General features: G+C 38.5%; 1 protein-coding gene across 1 annotated transcript; it reads right to left on the reverse strand.

Annotated features, from left to right (window-relative positions):
* Positions 1–58: 58 nt before the first annotated feature.
* Positions 59–23,701, reverse strand: LOC129922973 (uncharacterized). The gene is made up of 5 exons (XM_056011403.1): positions 23,482–23,701; positions 19,533–20,183; positions 14,395–14,497; positions 1,085–1,189; positions 59–970 (listed from the first exon to the last, which is right to left on the reverse strand). Exons 2-5 carry the CDS (start codon positions 20,179–20,181, stop codon positions 772–774), a joined length of 1,056 nt encoding a protein of 351 aa, XP_055867378.1. The 5' UTR covers positions 20,182–20,183; positions 23,482–23,701; the 3' UTR covers positions 59–771.
* Between the last annotated feature and the right edge of the window lie 1,742 nt (positions 23,702–25,443).

Consider the following 25,443-nt stretch of genomic DNA (forward strand, 5'->3'; position numbering starts at 1 on the left):
CACCAAGTTTTTTCTGTCTCATTTATATTTATTTAAAAAACAACAACTGAGAACAAAATAAAAAAAATAAATAATTTGTATATTGCATTAGAAGTTGTGAAAAGACAAAAAAATAATCTGCAGTGTTCCTCAAATTGTTGGCAGTGTTCCTCAAATTGTTGGGTGTTTCTTTTTTTTTTGGTCTTGTTCTTACATGTTCAGTGTGGCTCAGCAGCAATGACTAAGACAAAATTGTAAGTCAATTTCAGAGATCGGGTCACAAAGGGAAAAATCCTGGACCACTTAGAGAAGTTGTCATCGTGCATCGTATTCGATTTGTATGACATGCTCTCTGACAATGACATGGAGGCTGAAACAAGGACAACGCAAACAGGAACGTCTTCGTATAACGAAGCGTTGCACCTTCATGAAAGATGTCAAAGCAGTGGAAACCAGTAGGAAAGAGGCTGCAGACATTGCTGGAGTCTGATTTTTATGGAGATAGCTTGTCTCCCAATGTGCCGATTGTCTCCCAATGTGCCGAAAACCACGTGAGGGTCTAAGTAAGTTGAAGTTGAACATTAAAATCTTTTTAAGTCTATATTATTGGCATTTTAAACAAAATCTGATAGGCATAAAATAATAGAGTGTACTGTGCTGCAGCATTTTCTTCAGATTTAAATAGCCTTACCATTCAAAGTAAAAATAAAGGATTTTCTTTCCTTACAGAATTAAAGAATATTTCTTTTTTTTCATTTTACAAAAGAGTAAGAATGATTTTTTGTTTTATAGTTATGTAGCAGAATCGCTACTGTTTTCACCATGATTGTCTTCCCGCCAGGGGCGAAGGTTCTGTAAAGCATGTAAGGATGAATTCCTTAAACAAACAGAATCTGGAGCATCTGAAAAAGTAAGCTTGTCTGTTTGCAGAGTGAAAATCAGACGACTTGCAGCTTCCCGCTCTGCGTCTCTTTCTTCTGCTGTCTGACGTCTGAAACAAACAATGAGGACTAAATTTGTTTAAGAGCCAAAACTACTTAGGAATACTTAGACACGGTTGACAAACTCACTATAATAACAGTATAACATAAGATTAAAATGTTACCTCCATTTTGTTCTTCTGTTCTGAAACCAAGTTTTTACTTGGCCGTCTGTCATTTTTAAAGTCTTTGCCAACGAACATCTTTCACTAGATGACAAATATTTTTGTCTGAAAACAAACCCATTATTTAGTCTTCATTGCACGGTTCAGAAAAATTTATAACCAAAACCTAAACTAGAACTCAACTTTGCTATGAGCTTGATCCTGATGATGATAATAATAATATTAAAGAACAATACTTAATAAAGGGCTGACATAGTGAGAGACTACTATAAATGCCCCAAATCAGAGAAGAGATGCAATTAATACGGCGAAAAGAAAATCTTAATCGATCAACGGCGGGAAATGGTTATGCTTGCTCTGGATGTCGATATGTAGGTCACAGCTGGGGCTGTTCATACACGGGAAATAATGTATTCCCCCATTAATCTTCTGAAGACAAGCCTTATCACTATAAACCTAAGGAATTAGAAAAATGCCTTGTTTTTGGTTTCAAGTTTCTGTAGACTTTGACCAGCGTTTGTGATCCTATTCTGATGTAAGTATATCCTAAAAGATGCTTGGGCCATCGACCTTAACGGGCACTATCAACAGAAAGTAAGGTAGGAAGATCGAATAGTCACGATTTTGACGTAATCCCAGCAGCGACATAAAGAATTACAAAATTGCGGCTTCCTTGTCGAAAACCCCAAGACGATCGCGGTACAGAAGTTAAGGTGTAGTGTAACTGAGTTGATTTTCTGCGTGCGTCCAGCGTGTCTGAAGGTCATGGCCATTATTGTGTTTCATGTCCAGTGTGTGTGTGTGTATAGACTGCATCAGTGGTATGCTAGACGTGCTGGTTTCATTCACTGTTTACTGTAGTCTAATTTTGTCGAATAAAGCCATGTTATTGGTATTCTAGTCGTTATCATTTCATTACAATTTATTCGACAAAATTATGTATCTGGATTAGTGTTGGATTCCTTAACCTACAATGGATAAATTACTCAGACCGAAAGAGTTGGACATTGATCCTAATGCTCCTCTGGCCTCAGAAAAATGGACTCACTGGTATGACACATTTCAGAATTTTCTTTCGTCCATCAAGGATATTAACGAAGACTTTAAACTAAAGTTGTTGAAGAATCACGTATCTGCTACGGTTTATATGCTCATCAGTGATGTATCGTCCTATTCGATGGCCATAGACACACTCAAGACTACTTATATTAAGGTAAAGAATGACATTTTTGCTAGACATTTGGTTGCTACATGTAAACAGCAGCCGGGCCAAACGGTAGAGTCCTTTATGCTAAAGTTGCGAAGCCTGGCCCGGGACTGTGACTTTAAAGAAGTAACTGCTGAACAGCACAGAGACATTTGCATTAGAGACGCCTTCATAACTGGTCTGGCATCCAACACTATTAGACAGCGGTTACTGGAAAAGACATCTCTTACTCTACAAAGCGCTTTTGACGAATCTAGAGTGTTAGAAACAGCGACAACGCATGCTCAGGCTTACAATTCAACGAACGAAATCTCCTGTGGGGCAATGAAAACACCAACTAGCTCCCATCTAGAAACATACATTTCTAATGAAGACCAGGAATTAAATGCCATTAAGTCGCTATGCTACTTTTGTGGTAGGAGGAGACACTCTAGAACTGAATGCCCTGCTCGAAATGCATTATGTCATCAGTGCGGTAAAAAGGGACACTTCCAAACTGTTTGTAAATCAAGTAAAACAACAGCCAACAAAGCTGACAGCAAAATATCACTGACCAGTGTGATAACTCCATGTACCTTGTCATCAACGCATTTCTCTGGGCTTACACAGTCTACGGCACAAGTGAACGTCAACGGGTTGCTGTTGCAAGCTCTTATAGACACTGGCAGCTGTGAAAGCTACATATCAGAAGCCATCGTCAAGAGAAATAAATGGCCAGTACGTCCGTCTACAAACAGAATATTCATGGCCACTACACATCTTTCTGAAAAGACATTAGGACATACATTTGCCGATGTCCAGTACAAGGGAGAACACTACAAAAAGGTCAAACTTTCTCTACTTGCTGGATTGTGCTCGGATGTAATCCTTGGTGTAGACTTTATGTCTTCATAAGGAATTGACCATACCGTACGGAGGAAAACGCAATCCTCTACACATCTGTGGTCTTAAAGCAGCACGAGTCGAAACACCGAGCCTATTCAGTAATCTAACTTCTGACTGCAGACCAGTGGCTACTAAGTCCCGAAAGCACTCAATAGGTGATAACAAATTTATTGAGTCTGAAGTGAGAAAACTCCTCTCGGACAAAATCATTGAACCTTCAAAGTCTCCCTGGAGAGCACAGGTGCTTGTGACAACAAACGAAAGACATAAAAGAAGGATGGTCATTGATTACAGTCAAACAATAAATCGCTTCACCTTACTGGATGCATACCCAATGCCCCGAGTCGATGAACTGGTAGAACGGATATCCAACTATTCCGTTTTTAGTACTCTAGACCTCAAAAGTGCCTACCATCAAATACCAATCAAGACTGAGGAAAGACCGTTTACTGCATTTGAGGCATGTGGCAAACTCTACCAGTTTTGTCGCATCCTTTTCGGTGTTACCAACGGAGTTGCATGCTTCCAGAGAACAATAAATCAATTTATTGAGAATGAAAAGTTGCAGGACACCTTTGCATACGTGGACAATGTAACGGTATGTGGTCATGATCAAGAGTCGCACGATGAGAATATGCAAAGATTTCTAGATGCTTCTAGAAAGTATGGGATCACATTTAATGAAGAGAAAAGTACGATAGCCACTGACAAAGTTTGCCTATTGGGATACGAAATTTCTAAAGGCCTTCTCAAGCCAGACCCTGAAAGATTCCAGGCTTTAAGAAACCTTCCTCCCCTTCATGATATGCGCTCACAAAAACGGATCGTGGGCATGTTGGCGTACTACTCACAGTGGATCCCAAATTTTTCTTACAAAATAAATGTTTTGGCAAATAACACGTCGTTCCCTCTTTCAGAAACAGTAAAGACAGCCCTTAACGAATTAAAGCAGGAGCTGGAGAAAGCTGCCATCTTCACCATCGACTATACTCGACCTCTGACGGTTGAAACAGACGCTTCGGATGTTGCAATAGCTGCCACCCTCAACCAGGATGGCCGCCCCGTGGCGTTCTTTTCAAGAACACTCTCGAAAAGTGAAAGGCGGCACTCAGCTATAGAAAAAGAAGCTTATGCCATTGTAGAATCTTTAAGGAAATGGCACCACTACTTAGTAGGAAATCGCTTTACCCTTGTCACGGATCAACGCTCTGTGGCCTTCATGTATGACAAACAGAGCAAAGGGAAAATAAAGAATGAGAAAATTCAAAGGTGGAGACTGGAACTGAGCTGTTTCCACTACGATGTCTTGTATAGACCAGGCAAACACAATGTAGCGGCTGATACGTTTTCTAGAAACGGGTGTGTGTCAGCTATGAGTCGAAATGAATTGAAACTGCTACATGACTCTCTGTGTCATCCGGGAGTAACAAGACTATGGCATTTAGTGCGAGCGAAAAACTTACCTTTCTCTTGGGAAGATGTTAGGCTGGTTGTCAACCAGTGCAGAATCTGTGCCGAAGTAAAACCCATATATTTCAGTAATTCTAATGGAACTCTAATTAAGGCGATGCAACCTTTCCAGAGACTAAGTATGGACTTCAAAGGACCGCTCCCTTCTACCTCTCGGAACACATACCTGCTAACTATAGTTGACGAATTTTCAAGATTCCCGTTTGCATACGCCTGTTCTGATATGTCGGCTTCAACAGTAATCAGATGTCTAGATAATTTATTTGGACTATTCGGAATGCCTGACTATGTACACTCTGATAGAGGTACCTCATTCATGTCAAGAGAGGTGCAGGAATTTTTACACGAGAGAGGGGTGGCCACAAGCAGGACGACCCCTTATAATCCCAGAGGGAACTCTCAAGTAGAAAGGCTAAACGGGTCATTATGGAAAGCTATAACTCTGGCCTTAAAAACTCAAGGACTCCCGGTTTCCAAATGGGAACAGGCGTTAAACCAAGCCCTGCACTCTCTTCGTTCTCTGCTCTGTACCGCTACAAACGAGACACCTCACGAGAGAATATTCAAGTTCTATCGCAGGTCCACCTTCGGCAAATCACTCCCGACATGGTTAGCTCAACCAGGAAAAGTGTTGTTAAAAAAGGGAGTCCGTGCATCAAAATATGACGATGGTACAATAGCTGTGGACTTAATTACATGCAACCCACAGTATGCCATTGTAAGACTTCCTGATGGAAGAGAAGAAACAGTGTCATTGCGACATTTGGCCCCCGTTCCAAGAGAGGGAGAATCAGAGGTGTATCAACATATGGAACATGAAGACTTTGAGCCGGAGACAAACCCTATAACACAGATGCAGGTGCCTACTGACCATGTGACTATAGAACCAATAGCTGCTCCTAACACATATGTACAACAAGGGGTAAATGGACATCAAGAAGAAGTAAATGCAGGGGCTGAGTCTCCTGTTAGAGAGCCGCCGATGTCACCAACTCCAAGCGACGGCAGTATTGGTCCTGGTAGATATAACCTAAGACCAAGAACAAGCAGACCTAATTATAAGGTCTAACATTTATTTAATTATTTTTCCATATCACAAGTTCTAACTCAGTATCTGTAGGCTTAATATGACACACTTTGAACTGATCATTTTATAGTGTATAGCTTTTCTAGTTAGACTTTTTGTATTGTATTACTTATTACATTATTATTCAAGACAACTGGTCTTAATATTTGTATGCATAAGGGACTGATAATTTTATAGTGTATAACGTGTTTGTTTATAGTTATACAATGCTTTTCAATAGAGTAAATCTGTAAGTATTTTGTAGGGATACTAAGGCCTCTTATATCGCTGTCCTTCACTATTATTTACATGTTTATGTTCCTATAACTTTTAGGCGGGGTGATTATAGTGTAACTGAGTTGATTTTCTGCGTGCGTCCAGCGTGTCTGAAGGTCATGGCCATTGTTGTGTTTCATGTCCAGTGTGTGTGTGTGTATAGACTGCATCAGTGGTATGCTAGACGTGCTGGTTTCATTCACTGTTTACTGTAGTCTAATTTTGTCGAATAAAGCCATGTTATTGGTATTCTAGTCGTTATCATTTCATTACAGATTGTAGCATTAGAGAAGCATTTCAAAAAACATACATCAGCATTTTAGCATTTTACACAGAATATATGTAGCTGACACCGAAACTATGCTACTCATAAAGAGTTGGGCCTAGACATATTACAGACGTTTCTTCAAAAAAGAAGATAATTGCGTCCTAAGCATTTCATGTGTCAATCTATTCATGCTGTGACAAGTCAAAAACTCGCTGTCAGAGTCACTCAAATTTATCACAGCATTAATTATTATTTTTCATTATTTATTTATTTTATTTTAATTATTTCCCCATCCTACCCCCAAATTCTTCACCCGCCCCACCTTTTCCTCTATACCAGGCTAGACTTAGTCCACCACCTTGAAGAAAACTAGGCCAGTCCTTTCATTTATCTGCCCTTGATCGGGGAAAGATAATCACACTATCTCCTTTGTCTTATCCGCCGGATGTCTGACTGACGGTCGCGGTTGACACCACCTTGGTTTGAATGCAAGCTAATCCTTCTCCCCCCCCCCCCTTTTCTCCTACGTCTCTCTTTGATCTAGGAGATTACTCGAGTCAAAGGGCCTCTCGACGCTCCCATCTTAAGTCTAATTCACCCACGTGTATGATAATTCTTAGCCTAGGACGTTTCCTGTGTCCGCCCACATTCTTCAGGCATATATATAAAGTAAACCAACTCAAATCACCCTCTCTTTCTCATTCGAGCTGAGCTATCGAGTCTGGACTATATCACATATTCTTTCTCCCTCCTAGAGGAATACCTGGTGGTAAGCCGAACTTAATCACAAGTTCCATCTTAATTACTCTGTGTACATTTCCATTGGATTTTATCATGTGTATTTTGCTTAGTTCATTTATATTTAATTAGTGCATTGTGTATTTCTCACTGGCGTAAGTAGAAAACATAAACATGTCCTATGTATTTATTTGTGTATTGCATTAATCTATTAATGCTACGTTGCTCAATTGATCGTTGATGCAACCATGTATATACTTGTACATCTTATGTTATTCCTTTATCTCGGCTGACAACCGTGATAATTCTACTAGCGCACTGATACTGCGTTTAGAGAAGATATATGAATTATCTCCGCTTTACTCATTTTACTTTTATAAGAGTTACCCCGCTTGAAGGGACATTCAAGCACGCTCCATTGTTCTCGACCCACGGTCATATGTAAACAATTATCTGGGTCGCTGACCACTGCCCAATTCAACCCCCCCCCTTTTTCTTTCTCTATCCACCTGTGTTGTTTATTTCATATTAGTATTTCCCCTTTTATGTACATTTCTATATTGCTACTATCTGCCATCTATTCTCCAAATCCCATTTGTCATCATCTCCCCATTGTGCTCTAAAGCAATTTTACCAATCTGACGAATGCACCTCAGTCGAGGGCATCGATAAGATGTATGAGAGACATGTCCTAACTTGTCTTTGATTATCCGCAGCCTCCCTCAGGTGTCTGCCTATTGTGTGTTGAGTGCTACTCAGCACTGCACTTTCCTACTGAGATTTACCTGCCTATTTATGTGCTGAGTGCTATCCAGTACTGCACTGTCCTGCTGAGACCTGCCTATTTGCCTACTGGCCTATCTATGTGCTTAGTGCTAATCAGCGCTGCACTTGCCTAGTTGCTATCAAGAATCACCTATTGCCTAGTTACTGGATCAACGATCCATTTACCTGCAGTTGTGCTTAGTGCTATTCAGCGCTGCATTTGCCTACTGAGGTCTACTCAACTCTACTACTTGGCGCTATCGGCATTGCCCGCCTATTCGACAGCCCACCTGTCAAGCTATTAGGCGCGACGTCCCTATAGAGTCAGATCTGTGCGAGACGTCATAGCCACGCCAACCCTCTGCAACTCACTGGACATATCCTGTTACTTACACTGCCCACGGCAGATCAGCTCTGCCCGCAGTAACCTTGTGCCCACGGTATCCGGCCACCCGCCATACTGTGCCCACTACAGATACTAGAACTTGGGACTGAGACTCCACAAGAACTATATCGCCGGCGTCCCTCTATCCGCTAGAGCGCCACCTCCAGCTGCAGAACCTCAAGCCAGGACCCAGCCAGCTGCGACATCAACAGGACAACCAGCTAAGTCAGAGGACAAAGTGACATACTCTCTTATTATGTGCAAGAGTGATGATTAAACATAGAATATACTAGAGATAGATGCAAACCCTCCCCCTTTTTATTATTATATGTATATTTATGTAAATAAATATCCTTTATTTTAACTTTTGTATCTATCTTTCATTGCCTTGTCTCGTTGCGTGTCTGCTCCCGATTCATATGCTGATAAGTGGGGGTGTGATTGCTTTCAAAAATAATCATCCCCTAGACATAAAACGTGCCAAACACACGTCACATTTCCCCACCTGTCACACATGCATGTTAATCAATGACCTAAACTCTGCTAAGTCGTTGGTTTTCCTGGCTGATTCAGGCAACCCAATCCATTCTCTAATGGCATTAGGAAGAAGGAGCACTTGTACAAATTTGTTCAAGCATACGGAATAAGAAAGGTGCCTTCAACCTTGTGTCTTTCTGAGTATTTCATTAGGTTTTGTTTTTCTGTTTGTAAATTATGGTTTAGTGTTTGATGTAGGCTTATTATAACTACTTTTATTCTGCTAGTTAAATAACATTTTAGTTTTATGTTCTTGTTTGATTTGTAAAAAATTCTTCTAATAAACACTTGATTTTTTAAAATTATCTCATCAATGTAGGAATTCCATGATAGCTTTTCATTTATTATTACACCTAGATATTTTGAGTTTTTAGTCTGTGCATAGTCTTTGGTCAGTGCGACTGGTTTACCTCGAATAAAGTAAGTAGTTTTTATTTGTTTTAATTTGTTTTTGTTATTCTTAATTTTTCTAATTTTTTTTTTGTGTGAAATGTCAGTCTCTTGTGTTGTTTTTATTCTATATATTGTGCAATCATCTGCAAATAATCTGACTTATGTTCCTGAACTAATGCAATTTGGTCGATCATTTATGTAAATTAGAAACAGTAGTGGGTCTGAGACTGTTCCTTGTGTTTAGACACTTAATGCTTATACCACTTCTTAAAATAACTATAGGATGTTTCATATTACCAAACACATGTTTTATTTCTTATTGCATTGATTTACATTTTAAAAACACCTCTATGTGAGAACTACGTAGAACTGTTGAATATTAACCAAATATAGTTCTGTGTCTGTATTCATCAATTTATAATAATTTGAGATCATATACCTATTTTATAAGTGGATCTCTCCCTCTCTCTCTCTCTCATCTTTCGTCATAGGGGTGCTGTGACAGTTCGCGTAATCTAATCCCTCCACTTTTCCCGGTTAGCAGATGTTCTTAGCAGGATATCAAGAGAGAGGCCAGTCCATTCTTTCACATTGTCCAGCCAGCTTGTTTTCAGACGACCCTTTCTTCGTGCTCCCTCCACTGTACCTTGAAGGAAAACTTTAGACAGTGAGTCATGTCTTCCAGTAGGACCAAACCAGCTCAGTTTTCGTCTCTTCACAATATTGAAGAGTTCTTCCTTTTTGCCAGCCAGAGTGTTGACTTGTATCAGTACAAACTCATTTGTCTTCTTTTCCTTTATTTGAGACCCAATATTCTCCTGTAGCATATATATTCTCAAAGGCTTGAATTCTTCTTCTAGCCTCAGCGTTCAGTGTCAAAATTTCACAACCATGTATTCTAAAAGTGCTTTTTTTTTCTGACCCTCCAAGTCGTTAAAGGAAAAGAATAACTTTGATTGCGTTCACACTTATGGACTTGACAAGAAGGTATCGAGTTTTTATAATTATTCCTTGATCGATGCTGCTTCGCGTTCTTGTCTTGCCACTGTTCCGTCCACTTAGGATGAAGACACCAGCATATAAAGGGGTTTGAAGTTTATTTCAAGACAAAGGATGATTTTTCATTGATAGTTTATTTGTTTCAATTAAATTGCTTAAGTTTTGGGGTGATTTAGAACTTGAAGAAAAACGCAAGAAAATGAAAAGAGAAAGATTTTGAGATAAACAATCAAAATCTTATCTAATTACGTCCAACGGGGATCCTTGTGTCAATCATACAACCTGGATGTAATCGTGTAATTGATCTCAATCATGTGTCAATCATACAACCTGGATGCAATCGTGTAATTGATCTCAATCATGTGTCAATCATACAACCTGGATGTAATCGTGTAATTGATCTCAATTCAGTTAATTTCTTACCCATACGCCGTATATATCTTACATATTACATATTATAGACGTTCGGCCAATGGGCAGACTGGGCTCTATAGTTTTGGTCGGCAGCCACTCTAGGGGACGGAAACTCCTAACCCTGTCTCAGACTTCTGTGCCCCTGTGAACTGCAGTATTGGTCTGCGCGAGCCAATTATCACTTTAAAAATACTTTGCGCAGGATGGAGGCAATAGGGCCTACAGTATTTTATATAAGTAGCCCACAAATGACTAGCCGCAACAGAGCAGATAAAAGGATAAAATCTTTATCGATCACCGGCGGACAATGGGGCTGCGTAGTCACAGAAAGTACTGCATTCCTCATTAATCTTCCGACTCGAAGACAAGGCTTATTATTATTGTTACAGACGTTACTTCAAAAAAAGAAGATAATTACTTCCTACGCATTTCATGTGTCAATCTAGTCATGCATGTTAATCAATGACTTAAACTCTGGTCATTGGTTTTCATAGCTGATTCAGGCAACCCATTCCAAGCCCTAATGTAATGTCACTAATGAAGAAGGAGCGCTTGTATAAATTAGTTCTAGCATATGGAATAAGGAATGTAGGCCTACTTTTATCTTTGTATCTTTCTGAGTAGTTTACGAATTGCGTATCTGTATTTGTAAATTATAGGTAAGTTTTTTTAAATGTATAATTGCTGCTTTAATTTTTAGCCTTTTGTCCTGAAGTGACTCCAAGTTTAGTGAACTTACTAATAACGTTACGCTAGTCAAATACGACTATTCTTCACTTGTTATAAATCTCATGACTTTATTTTGCGTCTGTTTCTTCATGTTTACTTTTACTTTGATCACATTTGAGACAAGACAAGGACGATGTCTTAGGATGCTACAAGTTTTGCTTCGTTCACAACTTCTCTTGACAAAGAGATTTTCCCTCTTTTTTTTTCTTGGCCACACATTCTTTGCGAAAATAATATCCAGATATTATCTTCTGGTTTTCTTCTATTTCAACTTCATGTTTTATATAGTGTTTGCAAAAATCATATCTTCTGTTAGCCGAGAAATCGCGCTCCTAAACAATGGATATTGGTTTTCCTAATGGACTCGAAATGTATAAGAATTAATTATCCCATATTTCACTAAACTGACATTTGCTATCACTTTCTGACTTTCTTTTGTTATGTTCTAGTTGATTTTGTTTCAATAACAATCGCTAAGTTTGTAACGTTGTCAAGTTCTGGGATTCGCCGCTGTATTCAAGAGTTAGGAAATATTTGTTCTATCCGAGTACAATCATCCTGTACTTTATTTAATTGTTTAGTTTGTGTTTTGTTTTCAACTAATTATTGTTAACTGGATAGACTTTAAAAAAAAAGCGTCCTGTAGTTCTTTTATTTCTATACATCACAGTGTAACGTTTATTTTCTAGGGATGACAAACGCATTTTAAAAAAATTCAACCAAATATAAGTTAATTTTGGTATACTATGGCAGAACAAACATATCTCATTACTGGCAAGAAAGAATATTTAATGTTAAAATCATATATAGGTCTTTGAATGCAGATCTATCAATATATACAATTCTCTTGTTCGCTCAACAGTTTGGACGAGCAAGAAGCAAAGGAAAGATCACTTTCTTATTTCTGCGGATAGTCACCCCACGAAAAAACAAGAGGGGGGGGGGGGAGAACAAGTGGGTATTCACACGTCGCTACGGATGGCTGCGCGCTGGACTGTCAAACCCTGCCCGCTCCCATCCCCCCTTCGTCCTGCGCGAGGTTTGGACTAAGAAGTAAACTCTGAAGGAACATCCGAAACATGTAAAACATTTTAAAAACAAACGTTTTACAAACACTAAATAGCAGCGCCGGACTTAACCATTGTGACCAAGAAGTCATGGAAAGAGAACAAAGTAATCTATTATGTATATTCACCCGTCATTAAATAGCAGGGCCGGACATAAGCATTGTGGGTCCCTATGCGAAACGAATTTCGCGGGGCCAAGTTTGGGTAGGGAAGCGGACAATAAGTAAAATTTAAGAGTTTGTATTAGAAAATAAATTCGTCTATGCATTTTATTCATTCTTTACTACATACAGAATTACTTTACGAGCCTTGCGTGTAGCAAAGTCATACAGTATATCATAATAATTCTGTTTCCTACATAGATCACGCTCAATAGCAAGAATTACCAAATGTTTCAATCTATCTTTGAGAATAGTTGACCTCAAGTAATTCTTCATTAGTTTGAGGCACGAGAATCTTCTTTCACCAGATTACACAATTACGGCTTATGGATAATGCCGTTTTTATTTATCGCGCGTGGGATTGCTGTTTTTCATATTGAGTGACACCCCAAAATGACAACTTTTGTCATATATTTCCGTACATTTTAAGGACTTGTTCGTATATTTTTGCAATTTCGGGAGATTTCCAGGAGCTCCTGGTAAATCGACAGGAGGGCGCGAGAAATCTGTTTTAAGTTATAAAATGGCTTAATTTAATAATTTATACACCTTGAATAAGCGCGGGTCCTATGAAATTTTGGGACCCACTGCGGTCGCATAGGTTGCAGTGGCCTAAGGCCGGCCTTGCAAAATAGCGGCATATGCTACGCCGTTGGTCGACTAGTTTATTCAAATTGTGATGATTTCAAGTACTATCCTTCACAATTCGTGTTCAGGGTTGGGAGGGGCGCGCTTAGTATTAAAACATGTCACTTTCACATCATAGTAGCTAATGAGTTATGTTTCCATAAATCTCTTCTCTGCAGATCGTTTTTTTATATTTTTTTTTAACTAGCAGACATTTTTTTTTTTCGTATCAGGGGTGTAGTGCTCCACCTGTAATCGTGCACTGCCCCACTTTTGGCGCATGTAACATAGATTGGCCACCCTTGGTTTAGGGCCAGCCTTTCCATGAAAAGAAACAAGGGCTAACAAGTTTCTTGCTAGGGAAGAGGCATTTTTATTTTAAAATAGTGTTTTTATTGTGTGTGTGTGTCTGTGGGTGGGTGCGTGGGTGGGTGAGGGTGTTATGATGCAGGCAGACGGGAAGGCTACAAATGATGGACATAAGAAGCTTCTGTGCATACTCTATATTAGGGGCTTTCAACCGTAGCGCAGCACGAGTATCTGCTCGTATATAGATATTAAGGATCTGATATTTACTAACTGTGTAGGCCTATGTGGGATAGTATTATATCTAGTAGTGATCGGGCTCGCAGAGCCCATATGAAAAACTTATTGCTAGCACTTGATAGTGGTCACACATTAGTAAACCGTTTCAAACGAAGCTTGACGATGTCACTATTTGTTTGTTTCTATACTACTTAGAAGGCACTTTCACCAGTAGTTCATCAATTTATAAAGAAGACGCTCCAGTTCTAAAAGTCAGTTTATCTTGCATTTATTTAATAATTATCATCCTATTAAGAAATGAAATGTCTACTATACAAATGCTGTATCTAAATATATTCTCTAATACAATTTAATGTAATACTTACTCTGATACTTTAGCACAAACGTAAGAAGAAAGGCAATAATTTTCGACCGTTACGATTCTGGTTATCAACTGCTTTGTTTCAAGTGGATTTTTTTTTTCGCGAGTCAAAGTGAAAAGACGTGTTTTTGTAGTGAGTTAGATTTTGTTAAAATACCATTTTATATTATCACTAAAGTCTACTCTATTTATTGCATTTCACCTCAAGTTGAATCTGTTGATATTGTAATAAAAGCTATATAAACTATTGTTCACGATGAAGTGATTCAAGTTATGTCAAGTTTTATAAGTTAAGATCTAATACGCCTACAGCGGTTTAGTTGTCTACCAGCAGTTTGATGCTTCAGGTCAAAGACCGTCAACAACAAGCAGTTTTTTTTTTTAAATAGATATAAAACAATAACAGTTGCACATACCTATGAAAGCGTTTCTCTAACTCAATAATCTGTAACCTCGTGAAAGATGTGCGAGGCTTTTTTCTCTTGGCCGGACATTTGTCAAAAACTGGACCCCTGAGAACTGGCAGAGAAAATATTTTGGTTTAAAGAAGAGAACACTATCGTGCAAAGAGACATTTGAATTTCATCTAGATTTCTTTGAGTAAGACTTTTAAAAAAGGACTTTCAAGTTCGAACCTTTTTTTTCTTAAAAAAAAATAAAATCAAATCTATTGTTAATCTATTAACATAACATAACATAATACATAATGACAATGAAACTAAAGCAAACATCTTAAACAAATACTTTGCATCAGCATTCTCAGCCCCGGGAGACAAAGACATATTACTTAATTTGAACCAAGTAGACAACATAGAATATATAGTAGTACAAGAAAATGGAATCCAAAAACTATTAGCCAACACCAAACCAAATAAAGCGTCTGGACCTGATGGTATTCCAGCTAGATTACTCAAATAACTAAGCAATGAGCTAGCCCCAGTGTTCAAAATACTCTTTCAGGCATCGCTTAACCAGGGCAGATTACCAAAGGACTGGAAAGAAGCTAATGTCACCCCCCTATTTAAAAAAGGAGAAAAAATTGACACGGGAAACTACAGACCAGTATCACTTACCAGTATCACATGTAAAATCCTAGAACACATAATATGTAGTAACATTATAAACCACTTAGACAAACATAATGTCCTCACCCCATACCAACATGGCTTTAGGAAATATAGATCATGTGAAACACAACTAATAGGACTAATTGATGATTTTTCAAAAGGTTTAGATAATAGTGAACAAATAGATGCTATCTTACTTGATTTTTCCAAGGCTTTTGACAAAGTTCACCACCATTTTTTTTCTGATAGGGAGAGAACAAACTGTAATAATAAATGGCTCTAAATCAACACCGATAACAGTAAACTCAGGTGTACCTCAAGGAACAGTGTTACGTCCACTACTATTTTTAATTTACATAAATGATTTACCAAGATTTCCAGGGAAGTCTTTTATATGGTGGACTTGAGGGTTGAACATTACTCTGAGCACTACGCCACAACAAGCTCAGTCTCTGACTCAGCCCTTAAGGCCATCATACAATTACCCACAATGAACGAGCTAGATGAAACACCCACCCTTTCAGAGCTCAACAAAGCCATAGACAACATTGCTGCCCGCAAAGCACCAGGATGCGATGGTATCCCCCCCCCCCCCCAGATCTTCTAAAACAATGCAAAACTACTCTAATCCAACCTCTACACGAACTGCTTTGCAAATGTTGGCAAGAAGGTGCTGTGCCACAAGACCTGCGGGATGCTAAAATCAATACACTGTATAAGAACAAAGGTGACAGAAGCGACTGCAACAATTACAGGGGAATCTCCCTCTTAAGTATTGTAGGCAAAGTTTTTGCTCGAGTGATACTTCCCAGGCTACAAAAACTCTCTGATCGGGTCTATCCAGAATCACAATGCGGCTTTCGCTCAGAGAGATCCACGATTGACATGATTTTCTCCATCCGCCAACTCCAGGAAAAGTGCAGAGAACAAAGGATGCCTTTGTACATTGCATTTATTGACCTGACAAAGGCCTTCGATCTAGTTAGCAGAGATGGCCTCTTTAAAATTTTACAGTTAATAGGCTGTCCATCCAAGCTACTAAATGTAATCATATCTTTCCACCAAAATATGATGGGTACAGTGCAATTCAACGGTGCCAGCTCTGAAAGTTTCAGAATAAACAGCGAGTTAAACAAGGATATGTCCTGGCCCCAACCCTCTTTGGAATACTATTTTCACTGCTGATCCACAACGCGTTTGACAAATCCACTGAAGGCATCTATCTCCATTCCAGATTTGATGGCAAACTCCTAAATATTGCCAGACTGAGGGCCAAAACTAAAATCAGAGCCACCCTCGTAAGAGATATGCTATTCGCGGATGACGCAGCGGTAGTGGCACACACGCAAGAGGAACTTCAGTCACTAATGTCCCGCTTCTCTCAGGCCTGTAAAGAATATGGCTTGACTATTAGCACTAAGAAAACAAATGTTATGGGACCACCTGCTACAGCACCACCCTCCATCCTCATAGACGATAACAAGCTGGACGCCGTAAACGAATTCTGCTATCTGGGATCCACAATTACAGATGACATGTCTCTAGAAGAGGAGTTGAAAAAACGCATAGGGAAGGCTGCCTCAACATTCGCTAGACTCAGACCAAGAGTTTGGGAAAACCAAAAGCTAACTACAGTGACCAAAATGGAAGTCTACAAGGCATGCGGTATGAGTACACTGCTGTATGGCAGTGAATCATGGACCACCTACGCAAAGCAAGAGAGAAAACTGAACTCATTCCATTTGAGATGTCTCCGTAGGATCTTGAATGTCACATGGAAAGAAAAAGTGTGCAATACTGAGATCCTTGCGCGATCAGGTATTCCCAGCATCTTTACAGCCCTCTGACAACGCCGTTTGCGCTGGCTTGGACATGTTCGCCGGATGGAGGACAAGCGCATCCCGAAAGTCATCCTCTATGGTCAACTCGAAACTGGCACAAGAAAAACTGGTCGCCCCCAACTCCGTTACATAGATGTAATAAAACGTGACCTCAAATCAGTGAACATCAATACTGACAATTGGGAAGTCATAGCTCTAGACCGCAACAGGTGGAGAGACACAGTGACCAAGAAAGTTATGGACAGTGAAAGTACATGGGTCTCAGCCCAGGAAGAAAAACGCACAATCCGAAAAACGGCCAGCTCCTCTACCACCGAAGCAAAAGCCACCATAACCTGTGCTATCTGTGGACGGGAGTGTCTCTCCAAAATAGGGCTCCACAGCCACATGAGGAAGTGTGCTCTGAGATGAACTATAGTCGTTCCACGACTGAAGGAGGTCAATGAAATGGCTCTAAATCAACACCGATAACAGTAAACTCAGGTGTACCTCAAGGAACAGTATTAGGTCCACTACTATTTTTAATTTACATAAATGATTTACCAAATTGCATTACTTCAGGAACAAAAGTCAGATTATTATTTTTCTTTTCAATACCAGGCTAACCATGTTGGACACGCCATTTATTATGTGACGGCCCCTTGAGGAACAGCGCCTGGATTGTGACAATGTTGTGGGACCTTTTTTACAACTCCACGCAGTGCAATGAGGATGCTCTCTCACCCCCTTAGGCACCCCCATGGGAGTCTTGTTTTGCTATCCTTTAGCCTAATCGTTTCCTCCTACGATCGTTTCCACCCGGGTGCCACTATGAGGCAGGATAGCATGCCCGGGCCTTACTCCATACAAACATGGCTTTAGGAAATATAGATCATGTGAAACACAACTAATAGGAATAATTGATGATTTTTCAAAAGGTTTAGATAATAGTGAGCAAATAGATGCTGTCTTATTAGATTTTTCCAAGGCTTTTTGACAAAGTTCAAGTTTGCTTAAAAAATTAAAATATTTTGGCGTTGATGATCCATTGCATCAGTGGATTAAGGATTTTCTGATAGGGAGAAAACAAAATGTAATAATAAATGGCTGTAAATCAACACCGATAACAGTAAACTCAGGTGTACCTCAAGGAACAGTCTTGGGTCCACTACTATTTTTAATTTACATAAATGATTTACCAAATTGCATTACTTCAGGAACAAAAGTCAGATTATTTTCAGACGGTTGCATAATATATAGAACAATAAAAACAACACAAGACACAGATATTTTACAAAGAGAATTAGATGAATTACAGAAATGGGAATTAAATTGGAGCATGTCTTTCCACCCAGAAAATGTCAGTTGTTAAGAGTAACAAAAAAACTAAAACAAATTAATTCCACTTATCTTATTCATGGCAAACCAGTAACACAGACTAAAAACGCAAAATACCTAGGTGTTATAATAAATGAAAAATTGTCATGGAATCCACATATTGATGAAACCATAAAAAAAAAATCAAACAAAGCATTAGGGTTTATTAAACGAAATTTCTATAAATCAAATAAGAACATAAAACTAAAATGTTTTTTAACCTTGGTTAGGCCAATAATAGAATATGCATCATCCGTTTGGGACCCCTCAACTCAAGAAAACATTAAGAAACTGGAACAGACACAAAATAGAGCAGTGCGATTCATAACAAACGAATATTCACATTTGACAAGAGTAACACCTTTAGTAAAATCACTAAATTTAGAAAGCCTTCAGGACAGAAGACTCAAAAGTAAAGTAGCAATTATACACAAAACACTGAACCATAATCTTCAAATACAAAAACAAAATTTAATAAAATACTCTGAAAGACACAAAGATAAAGGCACATTCCTCGTCCCATATGGTAGGACAAATTTGTACAATACTCCTTCTTCCCTAGTGCTATTAGAGCATGGAATGGGTTACCTGAGCTAGCTAGGAAAACCAGTAACTTGGCAGAATTTAAGTCATTGGTTAATATTCATGACTAAATGCATGACGCGTAGGACGTAATCATCTTCTTTTTTGAAGTAACGTCTGTATTATATAAGAAGATTAATTTTTCTTTTAAGTTAATAGAAAGTATAGACTTTATAGAAGTAACAGCAATGGTGTAGGCTACATCCTACCTCCCCCCCCCCTTTCAAATCGTATAATACGAAATAAAAAAAAGGAAAGCCAAAACTGAGAGTGTTGAACAAGACAACCCTGTAAGTCAATATGTGTAGGGATTTAAAGAAAAAAACTAGATTAACGTCTCGTTTTGTTTTTGTTTGTTTTCTAAGTTTCGGACGTTCCATCAGGATGATTATCACGTCCTAGTCCGAACGTCCTGCAAGACGACAAAGTGTGTAAGTGGGTATAATTCGAACCTCGGTACCATCATCATGACAGTCCGAAACACGACCAGGCAGCCAGTCAGAAGCATTGCCGAAATCTGTGGCTTGAATCTTGTAGGCCTATAGTTTATCCTTTAGAGGATGAAAGGGATCATGGGAAGACGGTGAGTGGCGGTCAAGATAAAAGCAACATTGGCAATCTTGAGGACCTACTCGTAGAAGTAAGCGATCATGAAAAAGAGCAATAAAAGATGTTTCACTTGACTACATGAGATAGAAAATGACTTACACGATATCCGATCCTTTCGAATGTCCAGCCAAGATTGCGAGAACGTGGTCGCTCCTGGACAAGCTAAACTTAGACCAGGCCAAGAGAGATGAAGTCTGGAATCGAGATGTATTCCGTAACCTTTATTTTTTTTTAAATCAGTGTGATCACATCTAGATGGCTGTGAGTACTCCCTATGAGCCAATCTCAAACTGTCATTTAGTGATGTCTGTAGCAAAGCCGATGGTATCTCTCCCGCAGCATTAGCGCCATATTTTAATTCGCCCCAAAGGTCGCTGTTTTCTTCGTGCTGCACTGGTCTTAGAGGATCATGACACAGAACTAACTTTTCAATCGTCTTTGGCACCGCGCCCAAACGTCGCGATTCTGAAGTCCCGTTAGATGTCTGATAAATATCTTCATAGCTTGATGCACAGGCAGGTCGATATCCAAAACATTTCGTTCTAGTTCTGTTACTACATTCTAAGCACTCGCTGGAATCTTGATATTTTCCACCGAAACACTCCGTTTTGTCGTTTGGCTGCAACAGACGATCCCTGCATGAAGCTTTGACTGTTTTCTTGGAAAGAATTTGATCAATGCCAAACGAAAGAAAACTTGGAGGCTTAGGACTTGTCTGGCAGACATCAGTGGACAAGGTTGTAGACATTTCTGGAAGGTGATTTTTATATCAAATAAAAGTTTGAGAATGTTCATGTGCATGTGTGAGAAATATCTGTCTGTCTGTCAGTCTGTCTGTTTCTCTCTCTCTCTCTCTCTCTCTCAAGCTTCCAATCAAAAACATATAAAACTAATGGTCCTCCCGAGTGTTATTGTACATTTTGTTCCATTTATTTCAGAATAAATAAAAACAACAACTACAACACATGCATGAGCTACCATTCAATAACAAATAAGGCAGTGTATTTATATTTGTATACCTATGTTAGCTACAAAATAAATAAAACAAAACCCTTTTGATCACTTTTTCCCTAGGCATTTAAACAATAAAAAATAAAGGAAAATGTTGAGTTTTTATAAATACAATGAGGTCCTAGAAAAGCAACAACAGCTGCTTAACCATGAACACATGTACCGTAGGCTTAACTCATTGAACACATGTAGGTTTAACTCATTGAACATGTGTAGGTTTAACTCCTGGAACACATCTAGGCTTCGCGACACTGAGTTATTTATTTGTGTTACAAAGATTTGATATAGATTTTTATAAAGTTATATTTTACATATTTTATATTTTACATATAATCTAAAATATATTTTATGTGAAATACTAAGTTTTTGTAGAGACAGCTTGCCACCCAATGCGCCGAACGTCGCGGGAGGACCCAAATAAGTAAGACAGTAAAAAAAGTTTTTAATTCCACAAATGTCCATTGTTAGCGGCTATCGAAAGGGGAATAGATGCTATTAGTTTTGTGTGGTCTGCCTGTCCGTACGATCGTCCGTCCAGTTTAGATCTCGTAAACTATAAATGTTTTTAAAATCCAACGTATTTTAGACCATTTAATGTTCTGATGCAGTGGCTACTTTTTTCTTTTACGGTTTTAGATTTTTTGTAAAATAAAATTATTTTTTTTCAAAAATGTATTACTAAGTTATCCCAGTCCTACAAATCACCTATATTTACAAAAAAAAAATAAATTATTTTTAAAGAGAAAAAAATTATTTAATATACATACAAGTGGAATTGAATTTAATACACCAATTAGTAAGCAGTTTTTCATATTATAAACGTGTATTGCTGCATTACATGTATCATCTACAGCACTGAACCAAAGGGAAACATTGTATTTATTGAGACTTTAAATGAGAGATTGGCCCTTTACAAAACCATTAGATAATCATTCAATAATATCAGTTAGGCCAGGTTCACAGTTAGGCCAGGTTCACAGTTAGGCCAGGTTCACAGTTAGGCCAGGTTCACAGTTAGGCCAGGTTCACAGTTAGGCCAGGTTCACAGTTAGGCCAGGTTCACAGTTAGGCCAGGTTCACAGTTAGGCCAGGTTCACATTTAACTTCACTCTCACCTATCCCTTAGTCTGTTGGACCATTGGGGCACCACACAAGATCTGTCTAACGTCTTTCTTCATTTCTCTCTGTCTTTCCCTTTGATAGAATTTAATTCACTGACAGGCATGTCCATTCTTTGATGCTGTCTTCTCATCGCTTTCTCTGTCTTCCTCTTCATCTTCTTCCTGGTAATGTTCTCTGAAGAAGGATCTTTGCGAGCCCTGAGGACCTTGTAATGTGGTCATAGAGTATGAGTTTACGTTTTTTGACAGTGGCTAGCAGGTCATCGTGGGGTCCAATAGCTGCATTAATTCTGTTTCTAATTTCATCATTCGTAATGCGGTCTTTGTAAGTGACACCTAGGATTTAACTATATCTTCATAACTATCAGCTCATCGAATACATATGAATATTAACAATGTAATAATAATAACATTGATGAATCTTCGTATGGTGATATCAAGTTGTTTGTCGAACAATACAACTGTATCGCTAACACTTTCGACATGAGCACGTCTCTTCTTTTTTTTTATCAGTTAGTAGTTTTTGGTAGTTTGTAGTTCATAGTTATGATATTCTTTCTGAAAATATTGAAGCCTGCCTTTTTAACTGCCTGAGCCGACCTTTTCGGGGTTGATTTTGAGTTTGTGCTTCCACAACCTTTTTATATACAATGTCGAGACTTCTTTTTTTTAAAAAGACTATTCAGACTTATTGGTATCTTTGTATATAAATACTGAATAGCTCTGTGCTTCTTTTTTATTAGCGGAACCCGAAAGGGGAAAAGACGCTATTAGTTTTGTGCGAAATGTCTGTCCGTCTATCCGTCTGTCCGTCTGTCCGTCCGTCCCGTTTAGATCTCGTAAACTAGAAGAGATATTGAAAATCCGACTTCACGATATTTTAGACCATTTAAAGTTCTGATGCAACGGCTACTTTTTTTTTTTCCTGAAAGCGAAAATTCTAATTTTTAAAATCAATTATGCAAGCAGTTTTTTATAAGAAAAAGCTAATTAGTATGCATTATATGTTAGACCTAATTTAAGACGAATAGTAATCTTATAAACATCATTTTCGAGAGCATTTTTCTAAATAGCGGAAATTTTTTTTTTTTTTTTTTTTTTTTTGAGGATTCGAATATGAGTTTGAGCCTTTTCAAAACAATTAACTTATTTAGTTCGAACCGAGGGTCCCGGGTTCGAATCCTGGTGAAGACTGGGATTTTCAACTTCTGAGTCTACCCAGCTCTAATGGGTACATGACATTAGTTGGGGAAAAGCAAAGGCGGTTGGTCGTTGTGCTGGCTACATGACACCCTCGTTAACCGTAGGCCACAAAAACAGATGAACTTTACATCATCTGCCCTATAGACCACAAACTAGTTAGGCCAGGTTCACATCTAACTTTACATTCACTTTCACGTATCCTTTGATCTGCGGGACGGTTGGGGCACTATACAAGATCTGTTAACCTTCTTTCTCCATTCTTATCTCTCATTTGTCTTTGATATAATTTCATTCGGATATTCTTTCTGAAAATATTGAAGCCTACCTGGGTGGACCACTGGTGGTGCGGTTTGCGCGCTGGACTATCGTTTGGATTTATCGACGATCGAAGGTTCAAACCCTGCCTGCTCCCATCCCCCTTCGTCCTGCGGGAGGTTTGGACTAGGAAGTAAACTATCTTCAACTCTGAAGGATTATCCGAATTATGTAAAACATTTTACTTCGGGGGCCGATTTTGAGTTTGTGTTTCCACACAAACTGTCTTTTGTAACCTTGTTTATTAATCTCTATTTGTCTTCTATTCATTTTATCAGTGGTATTTATCAGCACAAAAATAATTACAGAAAAAAAAGATAACCAATAAAAAAAAGTTTCAAGCGTAAAACCCTAAAAACAAATAAACAAGCAGAAAACTTCAATGATGTCATGCTTACCAAACTCTAGAGGTTTCTAAATCCAATACATAACAAAAAAAAAACCAGCATAAAATGATATTTCTTGCTCAACTTTCGTTGATTCTAAATCCAATAAATTTCTATTGAAGTCACAAACTGACTAGTTCGGCTTGTGGCCACATTATGGAAACATAACAAATGGGACAGATCATAGTGACTGCTGGACCTGACCTATATATTTATATAGTTTTAAGTGATGTGTGAGTGCACCCCCCAACCTCCTCTAATCGCCCATCCCCTTTCCTTCTCTACTCCTTCTTCTGAAACACGTACATTTTGTCTACACCTCATTACAACAAGGAGTTTAACTATCCCCACTTTTCTGTATTCAACCACAGGCACAGACTTTTCAACAGCAATCTTTCATTCAGACCGTCCCAGGTCACGTGGTCGGGTGACGGGGAAGGCTATTGAGTGAGTACTACTTGGGAGGTCAAAGGTCACGTACAAACAAACCTTTCGCGCGCTAGCGTAAATGTTGAGCCTGGGGAGAAAGAGCTGGGGAGGAGGGTGGGTTGGGGTGGAGAGTATAAAATGACATGTCGGATGTCGTTGAGTGATGAGGACAGTTTGTTCATAGATTAATTGATTGTGGAAGTGGGTAATTAAAATATTCACGTGCAGAGAGGGCGAGGGTTACATTACGTCAGATAAGAGTACATGATGAGGAGTAGTGAGATGAATAGATGGCGCTGGCCTCGCAGAATTAAGTGATGCGGTCAAGTTAATGGAAATTTTATGACACTCGTTTAAACACTTACAAAAAATAAAAAGATCATTATTATGCTTGCATTAAACTTTTCCTAATGATGTTTATATAATAATATTCCATATTAACTTTTTAAAAAAAACTTTTTAGACTAAAGTTTAATTTTATGTTTAAGTACTAGAGGCCTCTTGATTGCCGGAGGACAATGAAAGTCTGTATACACAAATTTAATGTCATTTGAATACACTTCACTGTACTGAGTTGTTCTAAAATATTATACAAAGAAGAGGGCAAGAGGCTGTTAGAAAACAATGCTACAATTGTAGTAGAGTCACTCCAGTGTCATTCTAACAAAGCACTTATGCGTTTTCACTTGGCATTTGGCATTCAAGAATTAGTTTACAATTTATTTTTAAATTTATGTTTTTTTTGTTTCTCGATATGCCAAGCACAATTTTGTAACTACTTTTTTTTAGCGTATAAATAATTGAACAGTTTTGAGCGAAATATATGTAAAATGTCAATGCTAGATGTACAGTTCAATGTTTAAATAGTCTCTTAGTTATGTCCTTGTTGTTCTTGTTGTGTACAATGGTGGTCCTATGTTTGCAGGATCCATTTGATGTTCTTCAATTATGTCTATAAAACGTTCACGATGGAGATTAACTAAAAGGTACAAGGTAGTTCAATAGCACCCTAATATATCTCTAGGATAGAGCACCCTAATATATCTCTAGGATAGAGCACCCTAATATATCTCTAGGATAGAGCACCCTAATATATCTCTAGGATAGAGCACCCTAGTATATCTCTAGGATAGAGCACCCTAATATATCTCTATGATAGAGCACCCTAATATATCTCTAGGATAGAGCACCCTAATATATCTCTATGATAGAGCACCCTAATATATCTCTAGGATAGAGCACCCTAATATATCTCTAGGATAGAGCACCCTAATATAGCTCTAGGATAGATCACCCTAGTATATCTCTAGGATAGAGCACCCTAATATATCTCTAGGATAGAGCACCCTAATATATCTCTAGGATAGATCACCCTAGTATATCTCTAGGATAGAGCACCCTAATATATCTCTAAGATAGAGCACCCTAATATATCTCTAGGATAGAGCACCCTAATATATCTCTAGGATAGAGCACCCTAATATATCTCTAGGATAGAGCACCCTAGTATATCTCTAGGACAGAGCACTCTAGCATATCTCTAGG

The sequence above is a fragment of the Biomphalaria glabrata genome, chromosome 1 (genome assembly GCF_947242115.1).
Source record: "Biomphalaria glabrata chromosome 1, xgBioGlab47.1, whole genome shotgun sequence".
In the NCBI taxonomy this organism is placed as follows: Eukaryota; Metazoa; Mollusca; class Gastropoda; family Planorbidae; genus Biomphalaria; species Biomphalaria glabrata.